Consider the following 27731-nt stretch of genomic DNA (forward strand, 5'->3'; position numbering starts at 1 on the left):
CGACATTCCAAAATAACTTTATTCCCAATATGAACCCAAATTGAAAAGAACTAAATGGCCTGTGCACATAACATCTGGACACAGCAAGAGCTCATGCTCGGATGGTGGCAGGTTTTTCCTGAGCTTTTCCTTGGGATCACTTCAATGCCGCGCAGAGGCCACGTGCTGCCATGTAAGCTTTCCACAGGTGTACAAGATCACTAATGAGTCCTTTCATATTTCCAGTCCTAAATGTTTTATGCTTCCCTTTAATTGATTCTATCAAATTGTCATCAGTCTGTCCCTAAACGGTAGGTGTTTACACAGTCCTATCATCCGCTGGTGTTGAGTTCTCTACTCATTTAGGGAGAAAAAGAAGGACCACGGCTATGACGGGACGGCTCAGCTACGTGCTTGAAGATAGTTTCTCTCAAAGGAGAATATTTACCATCTGTCTAAGACCCTTGCTCCCTGCTATGAGCAGATAAGTAATATTTCTTTTCAAGATTACATTTTATGACTAAGGGGGAAAAGGTGCAGGAAAGGCAATGTTTTCTTGGTCACAAAAACTGTCTCCAGTAAAATGATATGTCAAAGATTCTATTTTACCCTATTGTAATGTTTCCTCACATTTTGTTGGTTAAGCAGTCAGTCATTCGGTAATCCACACTTTTGGGCGTTTTTTTTTCAGTTTTAATAGAATACACTCAAGTGAAAGGTGATAGCTCAGAAGTGTCTTCCCATTTCAGAAAAGTCGATGAATCCTACAAAAGTAAATGGCGATGGAAGAAGAACATCTCCCCAACAACGGCTCTAAAACTTAAAGTCAAATGTTTCCATTAATAAAGAGAATGAGCACTTTGGGGCACATTAAAGCACCACTTTTTCTGAAATATCTCATGTTAATCTGGTTTCTGGAACAGAATGATTTTTGTGGCTTTTCATCTAAGCAAATAAAACAGTGACAAGGGACATACCCCAGCTGCATACCTTCATGACATTCAATAGGTTTTACTTGGATTAAGAAATGCAATTGTTCTCAGATGTTGGAGGACAGGAAAGTAAGACCAAGATGTATACTTTTATGCCGCCACATTTTGAACTCTCCCACTACATTTACAGTTTTCAAGCACAGCAAATGATAAACAATGGACTCCAGTCTTTCCAGACCCTAATTTACTCACCAATAGGACCTAGGGGTGATTTATAACTTGCCTGAGTTGAAATAAAAGTAACCAAAAAAACTGAAGATTGGATGCCAAACACAATAGTTTCTACAGCATCTTCACCCAGAATCTTCCTGAAGGCCTTGTGTACTTGTTAATCTTAATATGAGACTTGTTAGTGTAACAAATAATCTATAAATGATGTCTGGAACGAAATTTCGTAAAGTTGGTCCCAAGCACATTCATAACCATAGAAAATATGTTTTTACCTACCTAATTGCTGTCATAAATATACAACAAGTAGCAAAATAAAAATGCCTCTGTATCAGGAAAAAAATCATTAAGCCATTCTAAAAGAGTACAGGTAATTTCCTTCAGACTTATAACTTCTATTAAGATACATAATCAAGCTCCATCTGTTACTACAGAATTTTCAAATACTAGCAAAACCCCTAACTACAGAGTAGGACACACTCTCAAGCCATTCCCTTGGGTTAGGTTGATTAATACCCATTTCCCATTAAAACTACTTCAATCAAGTAAACATCAGGCAGAAAAGGGGGAAACGGAGAATACCCAATTTTTTCTTGGTGCTTTACATTATCCTAAGGAATCGTGACAAGCCTCTCTCAAATCGCAGAGATTTATACCCAGAGGACCACTCCCTCAGTTTCTCCTCTGTGTTGGAGTCCCACACGCCCTGCACGAGCTCAGTTGCTCTGTGGGCAACATCAGTGTGAATAACTCTGCCACTGCAGGTTCACTTTGAAATGGGATGACTTTTTGCAGGGTTATCCCTGTCATCGCATTAAACTTGGCAAACCTCCTTTTTTATTTTACATACTCTTTGTCATATGCACATGTGCACACACACGTGCACACATGCACAGGGTCTGGCCCCACTGGCTTATTCCCCCCTTCCTTACTCCCTCCCTGCACACTGTGGATCTGGGTGAATCCCTGACCTCAAGGAGCTCAGGCTGACTCCAGCTGGAATTTGGAGATCTGGGGCTATACTTGAACCTCACTGAGGATATACTTGGGCTCCCCTTACCAGCCTTTACCACACTGTGGTGCAGGAAGTGTGGTTACAACTTCCAGCTCTCAAAACAAGGAAGAAAAGTTCAGGGTGGGTTGGCCTAGGCTGTGTTTCTGAGCATGGCTTTTGTAGTCCAAAAGGCAAATGGCTTTATGAAAAAAAACATTCTGTTCATGCCAAATTGTCAAGTACTTTTTCATTTTAAAGGCATTTGCCCATATGACCATTTTCCTGCACAGATACGACAAGAGATTTTGGGGGGGACACTCTCCCCTGTGTCCTCTCTCTCTCTGCCTCTTGTTTCTGGTGTGGGTGGCAGCTGCTGTTTGATCTGCCCATTGGCTCTGATGTGTTTCATGTTTCAGCCAAAGATGAAAACGGCTCTGTAATTCTAAGCAGATGGGCCTAGGAGTACAACCCTGTAATTACACCTTCTCTCTCTGGCCCTCGAACTGCCAGCCTTCCATCCTGACTTTGAAAGTCTGGGATCACTGGGGCTCCGGGCACACCTTGGCAATCAGGCAGGTCTGGCCCAGCCCAACTTGTGTGCAGGGCCTGTGGACCTGCGCTGCCCATACTGCCGGCCCCAGCAGGGTGACAAAGAATACAGCAGCGCAGGGCTCCCGGGTTGCTGTCTCCTCCCCTTCCTAGATGGTCTGGGAGTCACCCCTGACCTTCAGCGCCAGCCAAATGCCTTCTGAAGCTGGATCGGAAACCTAGAGGCCATGAGGGTGCTGACCTGATGACCCGATGTGCAGAGGTTTGGGGTGCCCGTGGTGGGTGTGGAGGCAGGAGAGCCCTGCTCCTGGTGGACACTCTGCTGAACAGTCAGGTGTCCACCGTTAGGAAAAGCTGGCCCAGGACATCTGGATCAGCCCGTGTTCTGCAGCCACCTGTCCCCATGATCGCCACAGATCTCGCACAAAATCTGCCTTCCCACCCCCGGTGCAATGCTATCTTATTTTCCTCAGTGCAATTCCTGGAACTCTTTTAAAGCCTGCTGTTCTCTGGCTGAGGGTTTATTAGAGCTGCTGATGACATGTGACACATGAAACAGAAACAAAACGACCCAGAAGAGCGGGAGGAAACAAGCTCAGGTCCCGGAGAACTTAGGGGACTGGTTTTAATTACTGCACCTTGGATGCTAGGAGGCCCCTGCTCCCTGAAAGTCCGTCCAGAGAACCTACCGGTCCACCTGGGAGAGACCCCTCCCCAGCCCCTCAACACACTCGTCCTCCGAGGGGCGAACACAAACACCCCGAGCTGCTTTTTCCCTGAAATGATCACAGTTCTCTGCACAGTGCCCCCAAAGCTTGGACCCCAGCAAGAGCCTTGCCAGCGCTCTGACACTCTGTAAAGGGTCGCATAGCCTGCGGTTCCATGACCCCCTATAGTCTGAAACCCCGCAGAGTGGACACAAGTGTCCCGGGACTTGGACATAAAGTCTGCGTGCGCGCCCTTCCAGAGAGAGCGCGGCCGGCGCCCGGGAAGGCGAGCCTCTTCCAGGGCGCCCAGGAGGGGGCTGCGCCCGGCCGCGCGGCCCCCTCGGTTCCGGGGTGTCCACTCGGCTCCCGGCCCCCCCGGACTCACCGTGAAGCAGGAGGGCCGGGAACAGGGATGTGAGCAGGAGGCGGCGCACACAGGACATCTCCAGGCCTCCTCCGGGGCCGCCCGCGCGCGCCGCACCGCCCGCCGTCCGGGAACCCAGCTTCCCGGGACCCGCCTGCAGCCCGGGCGGCGCGGCCCGGCCGCGCGGGGACAGGGCCAGGCCCGCGCTTCAGGCGGCCGCGGCGCGCCCCATGCCCGGCCCGGCCCCTCCGCTCCCGGCCTCCCGTCCCGCGCCCGGCCCTGCGCGCCCGGCCGCCCCGTGCTCGCCCGGCCGCCGCCGCCGCTCCGCGTTGCACTGGCCACCGCCGCCGCAGCCGCCGCAGCTCCTCTTCATATTTCCAGGGCGCCGCCGCGGGAAAGGGCGGTCGGGGGCGGGGCCTGGACGGGGCGGAGCGATGTGGGGCGGGACGGGACGGGCCATGGCCTGGACTGGGGCGGGACGGGGCCTGGACGGTGGGCGGGGCGATGTGGGGGGCGAGGCCTGGATCGGGCGGGGCGAGGCCTGGATGGGGGCGGGGAGGGCGGGGTCTGAACGGGGAGGGGCTATGCAGGGGCGGGGCGAGGTGATACGGGTGTGGGCGGGGCCTGGACCGGGCGGGAGATCCCCCCGGGACCCGGCGCAGGATTTGAAGGGAACTGGGCACCGCCGCCCCTGCTCCGCCGCCCCTGCTCCGCCACCCTCTGCACTTCTTCGCCCCCTGGCCCTCCCCTCCTTCTCCAGGGCCTCCACTCTCTTCTCCTTCCACTCCCCTCGCTGCCCTGCCCCGCCCTCCCCAAGCCTCATCCCCTCTTAGCCTCCGGCTCCGGCCCCCTTCCTCCCCTCCTTCTCGGCCGCTCCCTCTAGGACAGCTCCTCCTGCGAGGGGATCACAGACCTAGGCCCGGGCCCCCGCCGCCATAGGAGGAAAAAGTGCCCCTCACCCTCCCTGCGCCCACCCGGGGCAGCTCTGGACCCCTGTCTTCCCTCCACTCACAGGGGAGGATTCCCCACGTGTGAAAAGCGTTCCAAAAGGGGTGAGGACGCTGCAAGCCCCAGGTTTCCAGCGGGTCGGAGAGGTCCACATGCCAAGCTTGGGGCGTGTGTGTGGCCCGCGCGCACGTGAAAACGAGGGAAAGGAGAGGAGAGAAGAGATGGCAGAAAAGAGAAGAGGTTTCCACCGCACGGGTGGGGATGCTGAGCGCCGCGTCCTGACGCCGGGGTCCCGAGCGCAGGAGCCCGGCCGCAGGCCCCAGCTGACCCGGGAAGGGGTGCAGGGCGCCCTCCACCCTCCCCTTCCAGGAGGCAGGACTCGTTGGGACACGGGAGAAATCTCAGAGGTCCCCTTCCCCGATCCCTCCTCCCTCTCAGCCCAAAGCTTGGTTCTGTTTAAGGTTTGTGGGTCTTGGGAAGTTCAGTTTTACATGGGCTTTGAAGATCCAAAGCCAGGGACAGTCTCCATCAGTCCATTCCAGGCACTGGTTTCATTTAAGGCGCCTCCCCTGCTGATGGACGTGCCTGGCGCGCTCTGATGAATCTGGAGGGCTCTCCTCCTGGAGGGTTTGTCAGTCGGGGAGGCTGAATGTCACCTCCTCACGCTGGCTGAGGAGCAGCCAGGGACCGCACGGAATCAGGAGAACATTTCTGTACTCTGCTGGTGTTTTGCATCAATAAAATACTTTAAAAAGAATGCCTGATTTCCAAGAGAGTTTTCTGCCCCTTTGAACAATGTAGTAATTCAACTCTTTGTGCTGTAGACTTTCAAAACTAGCTGGACATTAGCATCTGTGTAAAACAGTAAAATGGATGCGGATACATGTGACAGTTTCCCTTTTTTTTTTTTTTTTTTCCTGAGAAAGCCACAGGTCTTTTGACGTGATGGTGCTGACACTGTTCGATGCGCTTTAGTTTTTATCACCGTCAGTGTCATCTTTCCATCTTTAATATGAGGGATTGCAACATGCACCACCTGCCTACCTCACAAGGATGTTGTGAGGATTACGTGCTGATGTTTGCAAATCTGGAAGACGAAAGACTCCGTGTGTGAAAGAAGGGACGGTTGGTGTCATAAAACCTAGGAGCAGGAGAGTATCTGAGTTGGGCTTGCTGTGCAGCATCTCTCTGGACCAACTCTTCCCAATCACATGCTTGCCTCTTACTAGGTTTGGGTATCAGATTATGACCTGTGGGATTTGAATGTTGCCCAAGGGTCAGTTGGGTTTAAAGCAGGAACTTGATTTTCTCGTGAATGCTGGGCAGTTGGGAATGATGTAAACAGCATATTTGGCTGCTTAAACAGAACTTAGCCTTGTCACCAAGAACATATAGTGGGTGATGTCTACTTTTCTATGTGTTTCGTCATTGGATGCCTTTTAGTCTATCAGGGAATATTTGAAACAAGCAAATAACACGAGAGGGTGTTGGGGTGGTGTGTTTATGTACAAGCAACTGGGCCGATCGTCACTGAAATGTGAAGGTCATTCATCACATGTTAGCAGAACAATTAGGTAATGCACTTACATAAATGATTATTTGATCTTGTTATTTAAAAGAAGAAGAAGAAAACCAACAAGCCCGCCATAGTTTGGTGTCAGCTTGACAATTAAGTTGATTCCATTTTTGTTTTTCCAACTGGTTTTACTGGTGTGGTAGAAACAGAGCCAGAATGATGTCACCAGTTTGAAATTTGTTTTGCCAGTCTATTTTCCACACGTGGTGTCATAGCTTTAAATGCTCGACCCTCAACATCCAGCCAGAGTCGCTGCTCCCAGAAATTCCCTCACTGCCTTGTGCCTGTCTGGAAGGGGAGACTTGTCCTCGATATAGGTTTCACTTTCTGCATTATTATTATTTATTTATTTTTTTGGTATGCGGGCCTCTCACTGTTGTGGCCTCTCCCATTGCGGAGCACAGGCTCTGGACGCGCAGGCTCAGCAGCCACGGCTCACGGGCCCAGCCGCTCCGTGGCATGTGGGATCTTCCCAGACCGGGGCACGAACCCGTGTCCCCTGCATCGGCAGGCGGACGCTCAACCACTGCACCACCAGGGAAGCCCCTTCTGCATTATTTTTTATGTTTGCTGTTAGTGTACTCACTTCTGGAAGAGAATAGTGAAAAACAAACAAACAAAAAGTTTAAGTTTGTCTTAGAGTGATTACATGTGGATACATGCTTAGAGTAGCAGAATTGGGAGGATGGCATTCCCAGGCAGGAAGTAAGGTGGTTATGAGCTGCTCAGAATCTGGCCCCCTGAAACCAGCACAAGGAACTTCCCTGGGCCACTTGTAAGGACCAAGCCTTGAGCAGGTCCTGGTGATGATGGGAGAGTCCCAGGCAGGGGCAGCTGGACAAGATGCCCTTAGAAGCATCAGCAGGCATGCTAGACTATACGGAGCTACTCGTAAATAACTTTTGTCATGTTGATGGGGAAGGAGAAACACAAAGGGGCTGATTCCCAGCCACAAAGCAAATCAGAGGCACACTTGGAAGCCCATGATTGTTCAGTCACCAGCTCACAAGGCTGCTCACATGATTACCAAGTTGTCTTTTCCCATGAACACTGCAGATCCTAAGAGCCTCTATAATTGGCTCAGTCTTTGAGAACCAGTCCTTTGCTCTCCCCCAGTAACTCTGGATCATGAAGAAAATTTCTGGGATGTATTTTGCTGGGCACAGAGCTTGGGTGGTCATCTTGGCTTGATTTTCTTGGAAGGGTGTCTTGATTTTTAAGGAGCACAGAGCAGTAGACAAGCTCGATTCCACCATTATCTTGAGAGAAACAAGGACCAAAGTCCTTTAAAACCTGTGCTGCAATTTGGTTTCCTAGTGCAGCCTTTGAAATTGATCTAAAGGCGTGCAATCCTGCAAGCCATTTGGAATTTCAGAGATCCCAGGGCTTTTGGTTCATGAACAAAATGATAGTTTTAAGAAGGGTCAGAGGAATTAAAACATCAATTCCAAAATGTGTCCAGCTGTGAATATGGTTGAAAGCATTATCCTGCCTCTGTGTCCTCAGAGGATGGGCAAGGGCACCGGGAGTAGACTTTTCTCAAAACTTGGTAGATGTCAGCTCCAAGCCCGTGACACCATGGTGATTCCTTGGGACCGTAAGGGTCTGCAGGACAGGAATGGTGCTGCGTCACCTCTCTACTGCTTTCAGCACCTGACCCAGTGCTTCCAGTATTTTGCTCACAGCAGGGCTTAAGTAAATGACAAAGACATTAAATTTGAAAAATCCTATATGGCTTCCTCAGAGGCAGAGCTAATAAAATTATCCTGAGGAGTCCTTAGAAAGGGTTGTCCTCTGGGTTATATTTTTAAAATACGTTAATTAGAACAAACTCTATTTTGAAAATAGCATGCAGTTTTGATGCATCTGTGAGTGGCACGGTCTTCTGAGCTTAAGAAATTAAAGGTTACATTCCATTTTATACTCATGGTGGTTATCAGAGAAAACCAGTCAAATGTTTGTGAGCTTAGTGTCTGTTCACATTCCTCCATCCATCCATCCATCCATCCATCAACATGTACTAACCAACTGCCAAGTGGATACTTATGTACAATGTCTGAAAATAGGGGCAGATGTGGATGAGGGTGATTCAGTCTAACCATGCCTTCATCCTGTGTCACAAGTTTGTTTGGGGAGCTGGTGACAAGACTGAGAGCCCTTCCCACTGAAAGAAACTACGAGCTCACCCAGGGGCAGGAGACAATAAATGACTTCAGTAGCGTTTTTGTCTGTACTTTTATGTCCTCTTATAATATTCTTTCCTGTAGGGCCGCTTGCCTTGTATGTCCAACTGCTTTATCTGCTTCACTAGATCATTTGGCTCTTTGAGGGCAGGAAGAAAATTGGGTATTATGTTACATCTCCTCCCCAGGCCCCTTCACAAGTCTTTCCATAAAGGGCATTTGTTGGGCTGGTCTATGAGGCAGGATAAGATCAGAGCATCAAGAAAGAGTCTCTATGAGGCTGACACCACCCTCCACTACCACAGCACACAACGACAGAAACAGGAGGACACAGAAGGGCTGGCATTCAACCCCGGCACGCCTGAGGTTGTCAGTGCGCTCGTAGCAATGCTCAGACACGCTTGACAAATGAGAGACAGGATGGTGCTCTGGTCAAATCCCTACAGGAACTTGGGCGAGCTACTTAACACGGCTGTGAGATGGGAGTAATAGGAGCATGAACCTGCACACCGTCCAGCACTGTGTAAGCGTGCCCTAAAAATAACCCTCTGACACCAAGCACTGTAGGCTGGACCACCCGGCACAATGCCCCCCAAAATCTATTTTTGGTGGGGGAGGGTGTGAAAAAGACTCAGCTACTACAATGGCTTGTGGCCCTCCAAAGGGTGAAATGTGTATCGCAGGTGAACTGTATATCCATATTACCTACAACTTAATGGGGGAGGAAGGGGCAATTAGGAATAAATGTCTAAGAAAGCCCCTGGCGGGGCAACAAAGAGAAAAAGTTTGAGAAACACTGTGTGAAAACAATAAATTACAAGATGACTCCTATTATAATTAATCATATATCAAACATGTACAATAACTTCATTTCTTTAATTCACTGGGTATGTTTTGATTATATGAAACCAAATATACTTCATTTCAACTGGCCATCTGCAATGGCCTTTTCCCATCTGGTTACATCATCATAACATCACATTCAATGCTGTTTATCTTTGATTTAAATACTTCAGCTATTACTAATCTCTTTTTACAGAGGGGAAAACTAAGGCCAAAGAAATTCAGTCGTTTGCCTAAAAGTCACACAACTTTATAGGGGTAGAGTCAATAGGTTTTCTAACTCCCAGGAAGGTACTCTTTTCAGCTCTAAGGCTGTGCTATAAATACATACATACATACATACATACATACATACATACATTTTACCTCTCAGAAGTAGATTTATTTCTATGAGTTCTGAGACATTCAAGCTCAAAGGTAAGGCTACACAGGCTATCTGGACATTTTTTGCAGTTGGTATCTGGGTGCTTGGGTCTGCGGTTTACTGTTTTATGTGTAAAATATCCAAACAGCTTAGTTTTTAGAACAGATTGTTGCAATGTGTAAAACACACGGGTTGACCAGATGGTCACTGAAAGGCTGCCCACCACTATGAGTCTCCAAATGTAGAAGGTGCATGTCTGTGTTGTTGTGGTTTTGGTTGTGTGTGTCAGAGTGACAGGCTGTGTAGGCCTGGCCACATGCAATCACATTGCATCTACCTGAAACCCAGCTCTCCAAGGCAGGGCTGAGCTGAAACAAAACAGTCCTATGGCCCCCAATTTCAGCATCGCCAAGTCCACGGTGATGCTTAATCTCCACATTGGTGTAACACGTTGTAATTCTCAAAAGACTTTCAAAGGCACAGTCTCCTTTTGATCTTCATGCAGTTTTGTGAAGGCCAGAGGACAGCCAGGGCTGTTCTGACTTAGACACGTGAACTGGAGATTGGAGAGGTTTACCGTGTCTGTGCTACTATCTCCCACTGACACTCAACACTCGGCAATGTTACCTCTCTGCACGTGGACACTGTGTATTCTATTCATGTTGGAGCACATCAGGCCCCAGCTTCGAGTCTGTTTTCTTTTCTTGTACAGATTTTAGTGTCTTTGCTGCCTCTATCCTTACAAAGACAACAGGGGGGGGAACTTTTATAAACAGACAGAAGCATTCACAAAGCCCCAGAGTTCAGTCGAAAATAAATTAACCGTATCCAACTAGGAAAACTACCTGTGTATATAGTTTGTTTTCTCAGATTTTGTCTCTAGATTTTTCATCTGCTTCAGCCCAGTGCCTGAGTTAGTAGCTCTTCACTGACTTGCAATTGATGGGATGAAACAAAATGTTCTACTGTAAAGGATTCCTGGAGTTCCGTGAAGAGCCTCCAATACTCCGGCAAGTCAGGGTGGAAAATAGACGGAGTCAAGTGTACCAACCAGGCTCACAGAACAAGAAGCCAACGTGATGAAAGCTCACCCAGAACAAAGGGGCAGGCGTGTTTAGGACGATTCTCTGGGTGTAAGAGCCTGACGCTCTTGGTTGGCTGACCCTTCATCAGTGGAGGTGGCCTTAGGGCTGTGGGGCAGAATTGCGGCACCTCGAGGACAGCTGCAAGGTCACCGTGACACGAGCATCTGCAGGTGCTCCCGAGATGAAGCAGGGGGTCGGGCCCGTGGTGGGGCTGTCGGCCTCTAGGCCAGACCTCGCTTCTCTCATCTTGGAACGCAAGCAGGGCGGACAACTCCAAAGCTGTCAGAAGTGAAACGACTGACCATAAAGCGGGTGGGAGAAATGCCAGGCGGGTCCTCTTACCCTCGGGGGGTGGCGTCTACCCCTGATGGGTTCAGAGCTATGAGGAGACCGAGGCCCCTTGAAGTCAGACTTTCCCAAGTTCCCAAGAGCTGGGGACAAGACCCCAGGTCCCCCCACCTCATTTCAGAGTATCCTCACTTCCACTCTGTGCTTCTGAACCGTGCTTCCTCTCTCGGAGTGATTCAAAACTCGGAAAGCAGGACATACAAGGCATTATGTTTGTTAAATTAATTGTAGTTTGGCTTTCCTCTTAAATTTATATTCTGCATCACTACTTTCCTTCATTGCATCACTTCTGCCCTTGCTGCTTCTGGAGATACGTTAGGTTCTCCTGCCCTTGTATCCAAATATTTTCTACTTGACAGCAAGCTCCTGGTTTACAATCACTTTATCAATTTTTCCCTCCTCTGGCACGAGGGAATGACATTTTAATTCAGCCTCTTTCAGTTCAGAATCAAGGACGTCCACAGCTAGGGCATGCCCATGAGCTATGGAAAATGTATAACCCAAGGCGACAGTGGTTGGTTGCTTGTTTAATGCCCATCCTGCCTTTGATTTGGCTTCAGCAACCTTTTATTTGGGGTGGAAATTTGACCAGCCAAAACACCCCACTTCCCAGTGTCCTGGCAGAGAAGAGGGCAGGGAGACTTCAGTCGACAGCAGGGTAAGGTCTGGGATCCCCCTCTGTCCCTGTTCTCGTTCCTCTGAGTGCTGAGCTCCAGCTGCACTGAATTAACTCACCCAAGTCTTTTTTTTTTTTTTGAAATGAATTTGAATAATATATATATATATATATATATATATTTTACATCTTTATTGGAGTATAATTGCTTTACAATGGTGTCTTAGTTTCTGCTTTATAACAAAGTGAATCAGTTATACATATATCCCCATATCTCCTCCCTCTTGCGTCTCCCTCCCTCCCACCCTCCCTATCCCACCGCTCTAGGTGGTCACACAGCACCGATCTGATCTCCCTGAGCTATGCGGCTGCTTCCCACTAGCTATCTATTTTACGTTTGGTAGTATATATATGTCCATGCACCTCTCTCACTTTGTCACAGCTTACCCTTCCCCCTCCCCATATCCTCAAGTCCATTCTCTAGTAGGTCTGTGTCTTTATTCCTGTCTTACCCCTAGGTTCCTCATGACATTTTTTTCTTAAATTCCATATATATGTGTTAGCATACGGTATTTGTCTTTCTCTTTCTGACTTACTTCACTCTGTATGACAGATTCTAGGTCCATCCACCTCACTACAAATAGCTCAATTTCGTTTCTTTTTATGGCTGAGTAATATTCCATTGTATATATGTGCCACATCTTCTTTATCCATTCATCCGATGATGGAAACAACCTAAGTGTTCACCCAAGTCTTATAACTGGTGAGTGGTGAGCTGTTAACCACCCCCATCTGCCCCACAAAGAAACTGAGTACCACGGGTGTTAACTGCTCAGGTTGGGAGGCTGCAAAGAAGCTGACCCAGGATTCGGATCCAGGCGTTCCTGATTCCAGATCCTATGCTCCCAACTACGCCCTGTGCTGGGCTCAACTAGTGATGCAGAGAATAAGCAGGAAGAGGGGAGAGCCTTGTCACGGGGGTGTGAGAGGAGCAGGGGCTCAGAGGACAGGAGCCTTTGACAGGTGTGCTCTTCCAGGAGATGCGGTACGTACACACCTGCTAGCAGGGCAGCGAGGACCAGCAGAGCCCACGGGAGATGAGGTGTGTGGAAACAGGTGGCCACTACCGGACACCCGGGAAAACAGTGCTCACACTGTGGGTTGGCCCCCAGCGCCCCGAGATTCTCCCATGTGCTGTGAATGCACAGTGCAAGGGAGGGGAGTCACAGATGAGACACGCGTGGTCCCAAAGGCGCAGGGCCTTTGCTCTTTCTGCTGCCCTCTTCATACACAGACAGCAACACACATGCCCCACACACGCACACACACCCTCCAAGTATATGCAGCTTTGAGAATATTTCTGAAAATTAAAATGTCTGCAGTTACAAGTATCATCAAACGTGTATAGGAGTGATGGCTGGCAGATACCCTCCTGGTTTCCTAAAATTTCCCAGGAGGGTCCACTCAGCTCTATCCAGGACCCTTCTAAACGAGTGTGGTGAAAAGAGAAAGATCCACAGGGATCACTGCTAGTGATTTTCACTTTTTCAGCAGTGACAGAGGCAGCATGGCCTTGTGTTTGGGGCAAAGGCCTCAGGTTCTGTCAGAGCAGATTTAACTTCTGACTCCACCACCTACTGTCTGTGAGTCCTGGTGCAGCCCCAGCCTCAGGCTTCTCATCTGTGAATTGGTCATAATAGTGAAATTGTTACCTCTTGGGGCTGGAGGGTGGATTAGGGGTGTGAATTAGGTGAAGCACGAGCCCGGAGATCCTGCGAGGACCCTCATGGATGTTAAGGGCTAGGAAGCTGGAGGGGGCCTGAGGGGTTGCAGCTTGGGTTTCCTCCTTTACGTCCCCCGAGTTCTGGGCCTCCTATTATGACTATTGCTGGGAACAGAAGCCACAGGCCAAGGGACAGCCTTCATGTCCACTTTAAGTCATTTATTCATTAATATGCATTTATTTAGAACCCATGGTGCTTCAGGCACTGTCTACACAAGTGCACCACTATTTTCACCAGAAAAACACAGACAAGCACCAGATTAGGTGAGGGATCCTCATAAAGATTCATTTCCTGCCTGCCTCTCCCCGGGGCTGCCCTGCTCAGCTCCCATCTGACTGGGCTTCCTTCCTTCACCCACTCCTCAAAGACCCTCCTGTCCTCTGCCCTTCGTCCTTACCAAACAAGACTTGATCTCACAAAAGCATTCATACTAGACCATAAATAACAAGGTTAAAGAGCTAGCATTTAAGGTGCAGTTGACACCCAGCACTGGATGGAAACGGGAAAGGCAGAATTTCCGGGCTGGGTTGGAAGCAACCACCTAGAGCCTGGGGCACCTCGTGAGCCTCTGTGCTTGTGTGGACAGGGCCACTCGCTCCCCTCGGGGGTGCGGGCGACAGGGTGGTGGGACGTGGCTTTGCTGTGTTTATTTTGAAATCTGGGGAAGCCAGATTTCTCTTTCATTTATGTTATGGCTCCGGTTGTTTTATTCATGATTTTTAGCTGGGGGTGGAGAATTTGGTAACGCCAACGGGAGTGTCATCTTTGGGTTCTGGTCTGACTTGTCAAGGTTATCTAGTTCTGTTCTGTTCTCCATTTTATGTAATAGAAATTCAGCACCTGAATTATCTGAGCCATGAATCAGGTTGCAAAACCCTCCCCTTTCCCACATGAGAGCAGAGGAAGAGAGGGACATGGTTCAGGTCTTTAGATTTGTGGGATGGTGACTTCTCACACGAGCTGCCACTTTATCTTCTACGAGGTCCTGCTGGGGAACAGACCTGATGGACAGGGCAGCCACCAAAAGCTCTGCCTGCTTTTCATTCCGTGCTTTGTCTTCTTGTCGTATCTTCCATTTCCTGGTGGCAATTTCTCCATCATCAGCAAGCTGGGGACCTGAGACTCCTGGTCTCTCTTTGCTACTGGTCAGTGGCCTCACCCATGAGGCCTCTTATAATACATGGGAAGTTGATGCATTTCAAGAGCTGGACCATGATCTCGTAATTGAATACACTGACGGCCTTTGTGCTGTCCAAGGATACTTCATGAAGTGGGAAAATGCTGATGCCACTTAGCAGTGGCACTTTGGGTCAAGATGGACTTGGCAGGTGGTTCTCAAGGTGGGTCAACCACACTGCACGTGGGTATGGCAGCCCAAGACTGAAGAAAATTACTCTATTTCAGTACTACCTAAGGAAAATAGAAGGAGTCTATTTTTACATCTGGGACTTGGTACGATAAGTGTCAGCTATCACAAACTTATTTATAGCTCATTATGAAAATCAGTGTACCTGGCTTAAATGAATACACAAATAGGCCAGAGTCTAACAGATACCTTACGATAGCTACTTTCCCTGATGGGAAGAGGTTTGCTGTTGGCAGGTGAAAGCAGAGGCATTTTCTTACCAGAGTTCCAAAGTGATTTTTCCCAATTTCTATTCCTTTTGGATACAAAACTCTTTGAAGCTAAAATAAATAGAAATAAAACGACAGAAAACAAACTGTAAAACTAAAAACATTTCCCTGGGCTGCAGTAAGCTTTGTGACTCCTTAAGAAATAGGAAATGCAAAGAAAAGTTTAGTCCTACCGAGAGGTAGGCTATCCATGTTTATTTAAGATATTCCCTTTGTTTATCTTCTTCTTTCAAAGTAGAACAACTTCTTCTCATAATATGAAGATGCAGGGTCTTCAACTTATTCAGTTAATTTTATTTCAAGTGGAGACAGAAGTTGTTACAAAGGAGAAATGAAATAATTTAGCTTTAACGCATTTGCCTTTGGGGGGCGTATAGTTTAACTTAAAGTTCATGAAGTATACCAAATGGCTAAAAACCAGCCTGCAATTACACACAAAGAAAAATAATAACAGTATTAAACACCATAGTTCTTACTACACAATGAAGTCATCCTCAGGCAGCTGCTAAACAACCAAGGTGTGTGTGTGTGTGTGTGTGTGTGTGTGTGTTGCCTGCTTCCCACATTCACAGAGTACACACGGTAATATGAACAAAGTGGGGAAAAACAAACCAGTACTGGGCCAAGTGAATACTGCCAGCCAGCTGACAGTCTTCCGGGAGCATTCTGACACTAACATTCATACAAAGAGCGAAAATATTAAAACCATATCGTGCAGAACCAGCTAGTCTTATGAGGTGTGGACGGTGTCATTGGTTAGACAACACGGTTCTGTAAAACCAAACCAAACCATGTGCTGGACAAGCCCAGGGCCAGGGAGGCGGGATTGGGGTTGGTGTCTGCACTGAATGAGCTTTCAGTGCCCTGATCTTCTGTGTCCCAACTCCATGGTGGCATCGCCCAGCCTCGAGACAGATGCCAAGTGACATGCTGCATTAGGTAGCACCGATGTGGGCTAGACTGTCCGGGAGGCTGTTGACCAGACGCTGAGGAGGATTCTGAGTGTCTCCTGGTGAGCATTCCTGAGATAAGACGCCGGTGGCCTTAGTCACGACACGCTCCTGGGGGAGAGCCCCACAGACCTGCAGGGTGGAAACAGGCTTCTCTTCTGTTACTTAAGGCCAGTCCTCAGGGCCAATGGTAACCGTTCGCCTTGACCTTGAAATCACCTATTTGAAATAATTGTATGAGCGAGGGTTCTCAGCAGGGAAGCAACACAGACCAACTTTAGCTGATTTCAACAGAAAGCACGGACTGGCCTGGTAAAGTCATGGCCACTTGCTGTCGTGGGACCAGACAGTGCAGACGGCCCCGTGGACGCCAGGACACTGGACTCTGGGAACGGCCGCTGGAGCAGCTGCCCGACATCCCTGAAAGGGGACTGCAGGCCCTGCGGTCCCACAACTCCACAGTGCTCTCCCAGGGGACCCATGTCACCAGGTGCTGCAGCTACAAACCCAGGGTGGGTGGGTTGGATTGGTGTCCCTGAGACTCTTGAACTTCCTCTTTGGGGAAGGATGGGCGTGTCTGCTACGATTCTGCCCCGGGGATCAGGGATCAGAGGATTCCAGCACCGGGATCTGGCGCTCAAGGAGCAGGAGTGTTTGAGGACCGCAGGTGGCTGGACTCTGGATATTCTGGCCAATCTAACTGGAACGGTCTCCGCCTTCCCGGAACTAGATGGATGGGTGTGTGTGGGGGGGCGTCTCCTTGTAGAGGCAGCTGGGGGTTAAACGAGGGAACACACATTGGGAATAGAAAGCCATGTGGGGTGTGAACATGGAAGACGCCCCTGGGTGTTGGGGAGAGAAGATCCTGGGAGAACTGGCTTCATCCCGAGTGGGGCCGGAAGCCTGGTTGCTGGGAGGCCAGTTCAGAACACGTGGTCCCGGTCCCGTGGCTCCAGCAACCCTAGGCCCCGACGCTGGGGGCTGCTGAGGGTTGAGGAAGCCCCTCGTGCCACCACCCCCCGCCTCCCATGCTCATGGAACATCTGCTCCTGCAGAAGCCCGGGGAGGCCCAGAAAGGCCAAGCACTTCCCCTGTCCCCGGGCCCATGATGCACAGAGGAAAGAGTTTCCAACCTCAACAGTCTCGGGTATAACTGGCACGTGTGGATTTTATTTTATTTATTTATTTATTTATTTATTTTTAACCAAGTGAAGACATTTTTTTTTTTAAATGGAATTGGTGGATCGCTTGGTAAACTCTAATTTTATTTTATTATTTTATTTATTTATTTATTTATTTTTGCTGTGTTGGGTCTTCGTTTCTGTGCGAGGGCTTTCTCTAGTTGTGGCAAGCGGGGGCCACTCTTCATCGCGGTGCGCAGGCCTCTCACTATCGCGGCCTCTCTTGTTGCGGAGCACGGGCTCCAGACGCGCAGGCTCAGTAATTGTGGCTCACGGGCCTAGTTGCTCCGCGGCATGTGGGATCCTCTCAGACCAGGGCTCGAACCCGTGTCCCCTGCATTGGCAGGCAGATTCTCAACCACTGCGCCACCAGGGAAGCCCACGTGTGGATTTTACATCCCACTGCGTGGCAATGCATCTCCCTAGACCTGAGATTGGAGACAGGAGGATGGACACATGAACACGGTTGGGAAAAACACTCAGAGCGTACATGTGCCCCCCCATTGCCCTCGGGGGACGGGAAGAAAACAGTGGCATTTCTGCCTACTTTTATTTTTATGTTAGATTTTCAAAGAAGCATAGTCCATCATGAAGCAAAAAGATACTGTTTATGCCATTAATAAAGTTCAGGATTGTTTAGTTTATCCTCTCTTCATCCTTTTAAAAATCATAGTCTTGGGGTTTCCTTGGTGGCGCAATGGTTAAGAATCCACCTGCCAATGCAGGGGACACAGGTTCGAGCCCTGGTCCGGGAAGATCCCACATGCCCTGGAGCAACTAAGCCCGTGCACCACAACTACTGAGCCTGCGCTCTAGAGCCCACGAGCCACAACTACTGAGCCTGCGTGCCACAACTACTGAAGCCCACGTGCCTAGAGCCCGAGCTCTGCAACAAGAGAAGCCACCTCAATGAGAAGCCCGCACACCGCAACAAAGAGTAGCCCCCGCTCGCTTCAACTAGAGAAAGCCTGCACACAGCAATGAAGACCCAACGCAGCCAAAAATAAATAAATAAATAAAATAAATTTTTTTTAAAAAAGAAAAAAATCATAGTCTTTGTGTATGTTTTATTAAGGATAGACTGATTTTTTTTAACAATAAGGGGTATGTGATCAAAAATGTTGAGCCCTCAGCTCTAGATGTTTTATAAAATTGGAAGAAATTGGATCCCTTCCTTCAGGCAAGGAAAATGGAAGAAGAGCCTCTCTCCATTGGGTAGAGGGTGCTTTCTTTGCACCATATAAAGCTAAATTTAAAACCTCGAGGGGATTACTGAACTTTGCTAATTTTGTCTCAGATAAAAAGTTAAGGACAAAGGTTAGAGTATTAACTAGAGAAAGTGTGTATAATGTCACCTGTTGAACTCTTTATAAATATATTGACTATTAATTTTTTAAAAAACATTACCTGAAAAGCAGGTGTCAAAAATAGCTGGTAGCAGTAAATTAATAATTATGAAACAGAAATTATTGACCAATTGAATATAGTAAAAGGAATTCTAGCCTGTTTCATTTAATTTCTATGTCTCTTAAATGACTCATTTTCAGCTTCTAATTTGGATACATTTTCCATAAGGTTTACTAAATAATGTCAGAGCATTTTTTTTTAAGGATTCTTATAAATGATATGCTCTAAAGTGGAAGTTTGGGGAATGTTTATGCCACATTAACTTTATCACAAAGATTCATGTATTCTACATGATCAATGAAATCTAGTTATTTTAATTTAAATCTAGTTATTTAATTTTAATTTAGTGCTTTATGAGCAACGTTTTACTTGATTTTAAATAAAGAATGCTATGGAGCCAGTAATACAGCAGCATTTGGGTCTTTTGCCTATTTACCTGCTCACTTTTGATCCATCATTGTCACTTCCAGTTAGTTTTTCGTGAATCACCACACATATCAATATGCTCTTTTCACATCATGACTCTGAATATAGCTGAACTGGAGAGGCATGAAATATCTGGTCTGTTCAACTCTTCTGCACAAAGTTAAATTAAAAAGGAGTGCGATGCAAGATAATACAGTAATTTACAGTTGTTACTGAACAATTCCTGAAATATCCAATCATCTGTAATGAACCCACCACTGTTTCAGTAATGAACAAATAAATAAATGAATAAGTGAAATTGCTTATTTGATGCATTGTAAATATAGAACATTTTCTGCATGAATGATAGTGTAGGTAATCACTTGATTGTATATGGGTTTATTTTGTGTCTATCCAGCAAAATGGCACAGATCAGCTATTTCAACAAATATGATCAACAAAGATCGGTTACAGTGAACAGATTCCAAACAAAACCCCAAACTTCATTATTAATGGCTTGAAGATAATTTAAAAATGCATTTTCCTACTTATTGACTTAAAACCCTTCTACTTAATTTTGACTCTAAATTTTGCGAGTCCTGCAGAATCCCAGGGCCCTGGCATGGGGTCTGCTTCCTACTGAGTGTCCGGGACGTCTTGCCCCAATTGCTTCCAGACGTCTTCCCTCACTCACACCAGCAACTTGCCAAAATGTGCACTTCTTTTGGGCGGGGCGTAATCCTTTTTGAATCAGAATTTGTTTTTTCAATATTCAGGGTATGAAACTGGACTACGAAAACTTGGGCATTTGACGTGGTCCAAATCCCATCTCTTCGTATGTATCTGATGAATGTTAATGATTTGTTTTAGGTTTTCTTCCACTGATTTACTTTAAGAAAGCTTCCCAAATGCATGCTCTTTCAAGACAATACTGTATAAAACATACATCTGAAATGTCACATGTGGCTTGCTGAAAACAATTATGTTTCTTCATTGGAAGTTTTTTTCTTTTTCCATAGTTTCACTGACTCTTAAAATGTCAAGGAAAAATTCTAGGAAAAAAAATCAGTTAAATTACATTCACATGAACAATAACAAGTTGTCTCGGAAGGCAGAATGATTTGACCACAACATATACATACCGGTATCCACGTAAATGCACAAACACACACATGTGTACAGCTGTGTATGCTCAGATCTCTGTCTTCAGGCACCCACCGACGGCAATCATAAACTTTGAAGATTAAGTCTATTTCAAAAAAACAAAAAGAAAAAAACTATAAAGGAGAAGAAAGCTTTGAAACATGTCTGTAAACCATGTGAAACGCATTTAGGTTTTTCAAAGAGAACTGAAGGCTTTCAATTTCAACAGAAGTAAATTGCTGTCATTATTAATAGCAGGCATGTGGCGGTGGTTTTAATTGAGACCAAAAGTACACAAAGACAGTGTGGGCTCCGAGGCTGTAAAATATTCAAAATCAATTTTTAGTCCCCTAGAGGGTTTTTTTTTTTAATGTCTAAAACTTCAATGTGTAGCCTTAGAGCTCAAGGGATAAGATATTGTGAAAAGTAGTGATAATCCTTTGATCACAAAAAGAATGTCTATCATTATGATTAAATGAGGGGAGATAAGACCCATGGCTTTTAATGAGAATTAGGGCAAAATTCACTCTTACAGACGCTTCCGGGCGTCGTGTGGACACCTGCTCCTTTGTCATTTTCCCACATTCTTTCCCCAGGGATTACACACTTCTCTGCAACGTGGTTTGACTTAGGAAACTAAATATAATTTAATAAGTCTGCTGCCTTAATAAAAGAGTTAATAAAACTGCCAAGGATTTATAAATATAAACTGATATTACCTGGAGAGTAGCAGAAAGTGGCAATGCTGTCTTCAAAGAACCTGTTGGATGGGGAGGTAGATTGTCTGCCAATAACTGCACTCGAGTGTCATGAGTTGATATTAAAAACGCGGCCAGGGACTTCCCTGGTGGCGCAGTGGTTAAGAATCCGCCTGCCAACGCAGGGGACACGGGTTCGATCCCTGATCTGGGAAGATCCCACATGCCACCGAGCAAATAAGCCTGTGCACCACAACTACTGAGCCTGCTCTCTAGAGCCCGTGAGCCACAACTACTGAATGTGCATGCCACAACTACTGAAGCCCACGTGCCTAGAGCCTGTGCTCTGCCACAAGAGAAGCTACCGCAATGAGAAGCCTGTGCACCACAACAAAGAGTAGCCCCCGCTCGCTACAACTGGAGAAAGCCCGCGTGCAGCAACGAAGACCCAACGCAGCCATAAATAAATAAATAAATAAATAAATAAAATAACATTAAAAAAAAAAACGCGGCCAGGCTCAGAGTAAGGCAGACATCGCAGGAGGTTGGCAAGGCTGCTGGGGAGGGGTCCCTGCTCGGGGAGGGTTTCTGGGGCACTGGTTCTCACCCTTCAGGTACATCAGAATCCCTGGGGGACTTATAACACAGATTCCTGAATCAGTAGGTCTGGGGTGGGTTCCAAGGATTCCCATTTCTGACAAGGTCCCAGGGGATGCTAAAGCTGCTGGTTGGAGCCCACCCTTTGAGACGGTGCCCACCTGCCATCCCAGGGGATGAGATGTGGGCTGGGTTTTGTAGGAGGAGAAACAGAGGACCATTTTCAGCTCATACAATACGAGCGGTGACAGCCTAGAAGGAGGTTTTCGGGGAGCTGTACATAGTGGTAGGGAGACCAGTCATCCTGGTTTTCCAGGGACTGAAAGTTTCCCAGGAAGCACGACTAAAACAGGACAGTCCTGGGCAATCCTGACAGGTTGTTCATCTGGGAAACGCAGGGGACGTGGCCAGAGAGGTGGGCGTCATTCACCCCTGGTCAAGAGGCTATAACTGACCAGGAAGCCACGAGCAGCCATCAGAGGGGCTTCAGCAGAGGAGGAGCATAATAAGGTTACGTTTTAGGAAAATGACTCTGAAAGTCGTGTGGATGACAGACAAGAAGAGGGGGAAATGCAGGCGGGGGATTCAATGAATTCAGGGAGAAAGGCAAGGTGTTTGCGGCGTGACGCATGAGGAGGATAAGATGCACGTGTGCTAAGAGACAGAGTTCGTCGGACTCGGTGACCCTGAAGAAATTCTCAAATGCTTGATATGGTGTTTCTTAACGTCCTCATTGCTGGTGGGTAGCAGTGTCTGTGCTGCGGTCTTTGTGGGAGCCTTGACGAGAAGCTGTTTGCAGCAGCTGTGCCCAGAGCATCTGTTTGGTCCCCGACTTCCCTCAAGGAGGGAACATCCTGCCTCGTGTCAGGGGTCGAACATGATCTGTTCTATTTTGTTCATGGCTTTTTCCCCTCCCTGGTCCTGGGCACGCCCGTTCTCTCTGGTCTTTGCTCCGGATTCCGCATCAGTAAGGCCAGCTGCATTCCTGGCCTCTGCCCGTCTTCGGGGGTACACTACAGGGACTAATTATGATTTTTAAATGAAGGTCTGTTGCTCGAAATTAATCCCTTCTCCATTTTTGGCTCCGCTGAGTGATAGCACCTCCAAACTCCATCTCTGTGAACTGTGCTGACCCGGGGGTGTTTCCAGGCGGGATGAGGAGCATCTTCTCCTAAACATCTCTGCTGATTGGACATAACTGCCAAGTTTCAGCATGAATCAGCCAGCCTGATAAGAGCTCGGTGCCATTTCTAAACGACTGCTGTGCAAACAGGGGCCAAGCAGGCTTTTGGCTTTTCTCTAGGGTTAACAGGTTTAAAACTCTGAGTGTCTTGGAAATGGCTGTGTGCAGGGTGACCAGCACGGGGACAGCCCCTTCCCCTCATCAGGAGGAGACCAGACACTTGCTACCCAAACAGACATTTCCAGTGGCTCTTGGGAACCTTTGCTTGGCTTATTGCAAGAGGTGTGTCCTGCAGTTTCCCTGGGAAAAGGCTGCTGGAGATTGGGCAAAGGGTGGAGATTGGCAGGTTGATCTTTGGGGCTTAAATACCCTCTGCCCCTCTCCTTTCAAGGCCATGCTGCTCCCCACCCCAGTGGAGAGAGACGCCTCCTGCTGCCCCCAGGCTGCAATGGGAGCCCTCCCACGCTAGCCCACCTCACACATGCCTGATATTTCAGCCTTATCACTACACTCCTCAGGGGCCAAAATCAGTGAGTTGAGCCTATGATGTGAGCCAGGGGCCTTTCAGAGGAGCGTTTGGCAAAAAATTCTCACCTGAAGGAAATTACTCGTAGGGTCCCCCTCTCCACCTTATCCTTCCGTTCCTCTGTCCCCTAGTTCTTTTGTTTTGCTTTGTTTTTGTGGTATGCGGGCCTCTCACTGTTGTGGCCTCTCCTGTCGCTGGGCACAGGCTCTGGACGCGCAGGCTCAGCAACCATGGCTCACGGGCCTAGCCGCTCCGCGGCATGTGGGATCTTCCCGGACCGGGGCACGAACCCATGTCCCCTGCCCCGGCAGGCGGACTCTCAACCACTGCGCCACCAGGGAAGCCCCCTTAGTTCTTTTTTTTTTTTTTAATTTTATTGGAGCATAGTTGATTTACAATGTTGTGTTAGTTTCAGGTGTACAGCAAAGTGATTCAGTTATACATATACATATACCCATTCTTTTTCAGATTCTTTTGTCATATAGGTTATCACAGAGCACTGAGTAGAGTTCCCTGTGCTCTACAGTAGGTCCTTGTTGGTTATCCTTTGCCCCTTAGCTCTTCATTGACATCTGTTCTCAAACTGACCTCCTTTTGTGTGATACTCAACCTTTGGGGCCTCCAGTTTGCAAAGACCTGCTCCCTGGCCAGTGCTGCTTCCACCCCCATCTCTGCTCCCTTGCATTCTCATCCTCCCAGTGTCCCCGGCCCCAGGCTCCTCCGACCTCGGTACTGCTGCCCCTGGCTCAGTACAGGTGCCAGCCCACCTCTGCCATCCCTCTGGGCTTGGTGTTTCAGCCACCAGCAATTTGAAAGAAGATTTGATAAATGAATCCAAGTGGATGTAACCATAGTTGATAACTCAAAGGGATGACAATTTTCGACAAGCAAGTGGCTTTTTGCATCCTTTAAATCTCATCATGTCTGCTTGTCTGTGGGTCTAGTCCTGCACCTGTGGGAGCAGCTTTTAAGCCAACTATCAGAGTATACAGCCTTCTCCCTCCTGATCCACCAATTTTTCACCTCCTGAAGCCAATTATTTTTTCCTCTAAGAATAACTACTTTATACTTTTTGTGAAAATGATTAATAATTGTAAAAAGTCACACAATGCAGAAAAATACAAAGAGAGGAAAAAAATCACCCCAAACCTCGTCACAAAGAAGTAGGTGTCATTATCATTATGTGAATACATTTCCAGCCATCTTTCCATGAATAGGTACCAATGAAAACATAGGCCGACTTACAGTATCGTCTTATAAACGTGGTATCGTACTGTGCATCCTACTTTTAAAAAAAAATTTAATTTTCCCTAAATTAAGCAGAAACCTATGTAAAATGAAGGGATTTCGGGAATTCAGATCAACGGTTTTTTCTCCACAAAAGATTCTTCCATAATTAACGAAAAAGATCAGGAAAACATTGTGGTAGGAGGCGTTAGTTGTTATAAAGAACATTTCATTTTTAGATAGCGTAGATCCACTTTTGTGAAAAATGGGACATGAATACTTTTACTATCCCCCTGCCTCCTCTTTTATGTCCTTTTGTGATTCTAAGTTTTAGAACATTTATATTTCATGTTGTAACCATGGGTTGTTGAGCATAGCTCTCTTTGTAAACAATTTCTTTCTCACTGTTAGTTCTTTTATTATTCCTTGTTCTATTCCTTGTTTCTTTATTTTGATTTATCCCTTGGTTGGCTGGATTTCATTCTCAAATGCTTGAAAGGAAAACTTGGCTGGATATCATATTCCTGGATCACTTTCCCTTAGAATCCGTAAACATTGCATCACTATTTTCTGGCACTAAATGTTAGACCTCAGTTTCTCTGTTCATGCCTTGGTTGCATCAATACATAGTTTTTCAAGAAGGACCTTAGGGTGCTGTATTTCTCGAGTCCTTTCATGTTGGGGACGTTTTATACTTGAATGCATCTTGGTTGGGTGTAACATCCTTGGATCATGTTATCTTACCCTTATAACATTGCTCCACTGTTTTTTGGCTTTAATATTGCTATGGACAAGCCTGAGGCTGGCCAGATACTCCCTAGAAGATCCTCTACTTGGACAACTGACGAATTATTGATTTTCTCCAGGAAAGTTAATAACAACCAGGATAAGTCTCAATAGTCATAATTTTTGTATCGATTCTCTGAAAAATATGATCCGGAGTTTCTCTTCTCCCTGCATTTCAGGAAAATTCTTTTCATGATATGTTTTTGAGTGCTTTTTAGTTTTTCACTGGCTGACCTTTTTCTTAAGGACACTAACTTTTATCTATTACATTCTTCTTGTTGTAATTGATTTGTCTTTTTCCTTTACATTTACTCTGATATTATGAAACCATTCTTTAACGTTAGTAATTGATTTCTGACCTTAACTATTTTGTTTCTTGCTGTTTCTAATCTATTTGTTGGTTCCGTAATGGTATTATTTCCATGCTCAATTTATTTCTGCAGCTTTACAATTCTATAATCCTCTATCTGTGTTTTTTTTTCAAATCCTATTTTGTCTATTATTTTATGGAGTGCTTTTCAATGTTAAAGCAGTGATTTTATGTGCAGAAAAGATGATTTATGAGTTATTTGGCTTCACATTTATATCTGACTGATTAAAATGGCAAAAGTTAAAATCAAATTTCAAGACTTCAGGTGTAACCCACACATCTTATCATTCTGTTTATAAATGTAAATCAACACAAATAATTAATCTTATAAGTTTGACTCAGTTTATCTCTATATTCATTTTTAATGTTTTGTCTTTTTTTAAATTTAATTAATTAATTTATTTATTTTGGCTGCATTTGGTCTTTTGTTGCTGCGCATGAGCTTTCTCTAGTTGCGGTGAGCGGGGGCTACTCTTCTTTGTGGTGCGTGGGCTTCTCACTGTGGTGGCTTCTCTTGTTGTGGAGCACGGGCTCCAGGCACGCAGGCCTCAGCTGTTGTGTCACATGGGCTCAGTAGTTGTGGCGCACGGGCTTAGTTGCTCCGTGGCATGTGGGATCTTCCCAGACCAGGGCTCGAACCCGTGTCCCCTGCATTGGCAGGTGGATTCTTAACCACTGCGCCACCAGGGAAGTCCCTATATTTATTTTTAGAAGCCCATGTATTGATACATTTCCATATTGAACAAGAAGGAGTGGTTTTGCCTCCTTGGGTGGACTGGGGTTTCCTGGACAAAAACCCCTAGGGCATCAGTGCAGTTATTCATCAAAGGGGGATCTGCACCCAGGACTCAGGAGCTGGGGCTACACACCTGCAGGATGAGTCTGTCCAAGTGAAGAAGCAGGGACGGTTGTGCACATTGTGTACTGCACCAGGTACTATGGGAGCCAAAATCCAGCCTGCACTCCGCCGAGCCGTGGCCCCAGCAAGGATGGGGAAGGAAGGACACTGTGCTGACCGCTGTGCCCAGAGAGAGTGCCGTTTTCTGACTGGTCCAGCCAGAAGAGCATCTTTTTATTCATCCACTTATTCTCCTAGAGCTTGTGCCTTTTTCTAATCTGTACCAAGGTGGCTTCCACGGTCAAGTGTTATTGGTAGCCCTGAGCCCTGGATAAATATGCTCACCTTCCTGACAGTCAGGGTTAGGGCAGCTGAAAACCCAAACCCTCACTTCTAGGAGGTTTGGTTTCACAACCAGCTCATCCTGTGCTTACTGCCCAGGCTTCTGGGACTGCTGTCCTCTAGGTGTTAATCCCTGACTGGGACACACAGCATTCTGCACAGAGCTCATGTTACTGCCGATTTACTTTGTGACATGATGCATTCAATTAACCTCTCTCCTGCCTCAGTGGATACAGCGTTATTTTACTTTTTTTTTTTTTTTTGGCTAGATCACAGCCACATGCTATAATCATTTATTAACATGTGTTTTGAAAATTCTATAGTGTAAAGCACTCTGGGAATTTCTTCTTTTCCTCAAGTTATATTTGAACTTCTTCCATTTCTTAAGTTACGCGTTCTTCCTAATTGGGTCCTTTGTCATTCAGTGCTCCTTTCCTTTTCCTCCCTTTCTTCCTTGCTTCCTTCTTTTCTCTCTCTCTCTCTCCCCTTTCTTTTTATTTTGTTGCAGCAGATTTGTGTACTGGCTAAGAGGCGAATTTTGTTCTTATTTAAAACAGGTTTTTTTAGCTGTTTAGGATTACAGATAACATTGAGGGAAGAGTACAGAGAGTTCCCACATACCCTCGACTCCCCACCCCCATTTCTCCTATTACTAACATCTTGCCTGGGTGTGGTACGTTTGTCACAATTGATGAGCCAATATTCATATATTATTATTAAACTAAGGGCCACAGTCTGTAGTAGGGTTCACTCTTTGTGTTGTACTTCCTATGGGTTTTGACAAACGTACAGTGACATGTGACGGCCACTACAGTGTCACACAGAAGAGGCTCACTGTCCTAACAAGCCCCTGTGCTCCACCTCTTCTTCAGGGAAAGGCTTTTCATCTGCGCTAGTTTGGCTGCCCTACTGATTGTACCAGATGTTCACTGAGTCCTTCACA

General features: G+C 46.8%; 1 protein-coding gene across 1 annotated transcript in view; it reads right to left on the reverse strand.

Moving 5' to 3' along the window:
• The window catches only part of APCDD1 (APC down-regulated 1), a 31650-nt gene extending 27731 nt beyond the window's left edge, over positions 1-3919 (reverse strand). Inside the window, exon 1 of the mRNA XM_060119403.1 lies at positions 3775-3919. Coding sequence (XP_059975386.1) covers positions 3775-3832 — 58 coding nt within the window. The 5' untranslated portion in view covers positions 3833-3919. The remainder of the gene's footprint in view (positions 1-3774) is intronic.
• Between the last annotated feature and the right edge of the window lie 23812 nt (positions 3920-27731).

This window comes from Mesoplodon densirostris, chromosome 15 (genome assembly GCF_025265405.1).
Source record: "Mesoplodon densirostris isolate mMesDen1 chromosome 15, mMesDen1 primary haplotype, whole genome shotgun sequence".
Classification (NCBI taxonomy): domain Eukaryota; kingdom Metazoa; phylum Chordata; class Mammalia; order Artiodactyla; family Ziphiidae; genus Mesoplodon; species Mesoplodon densirostris.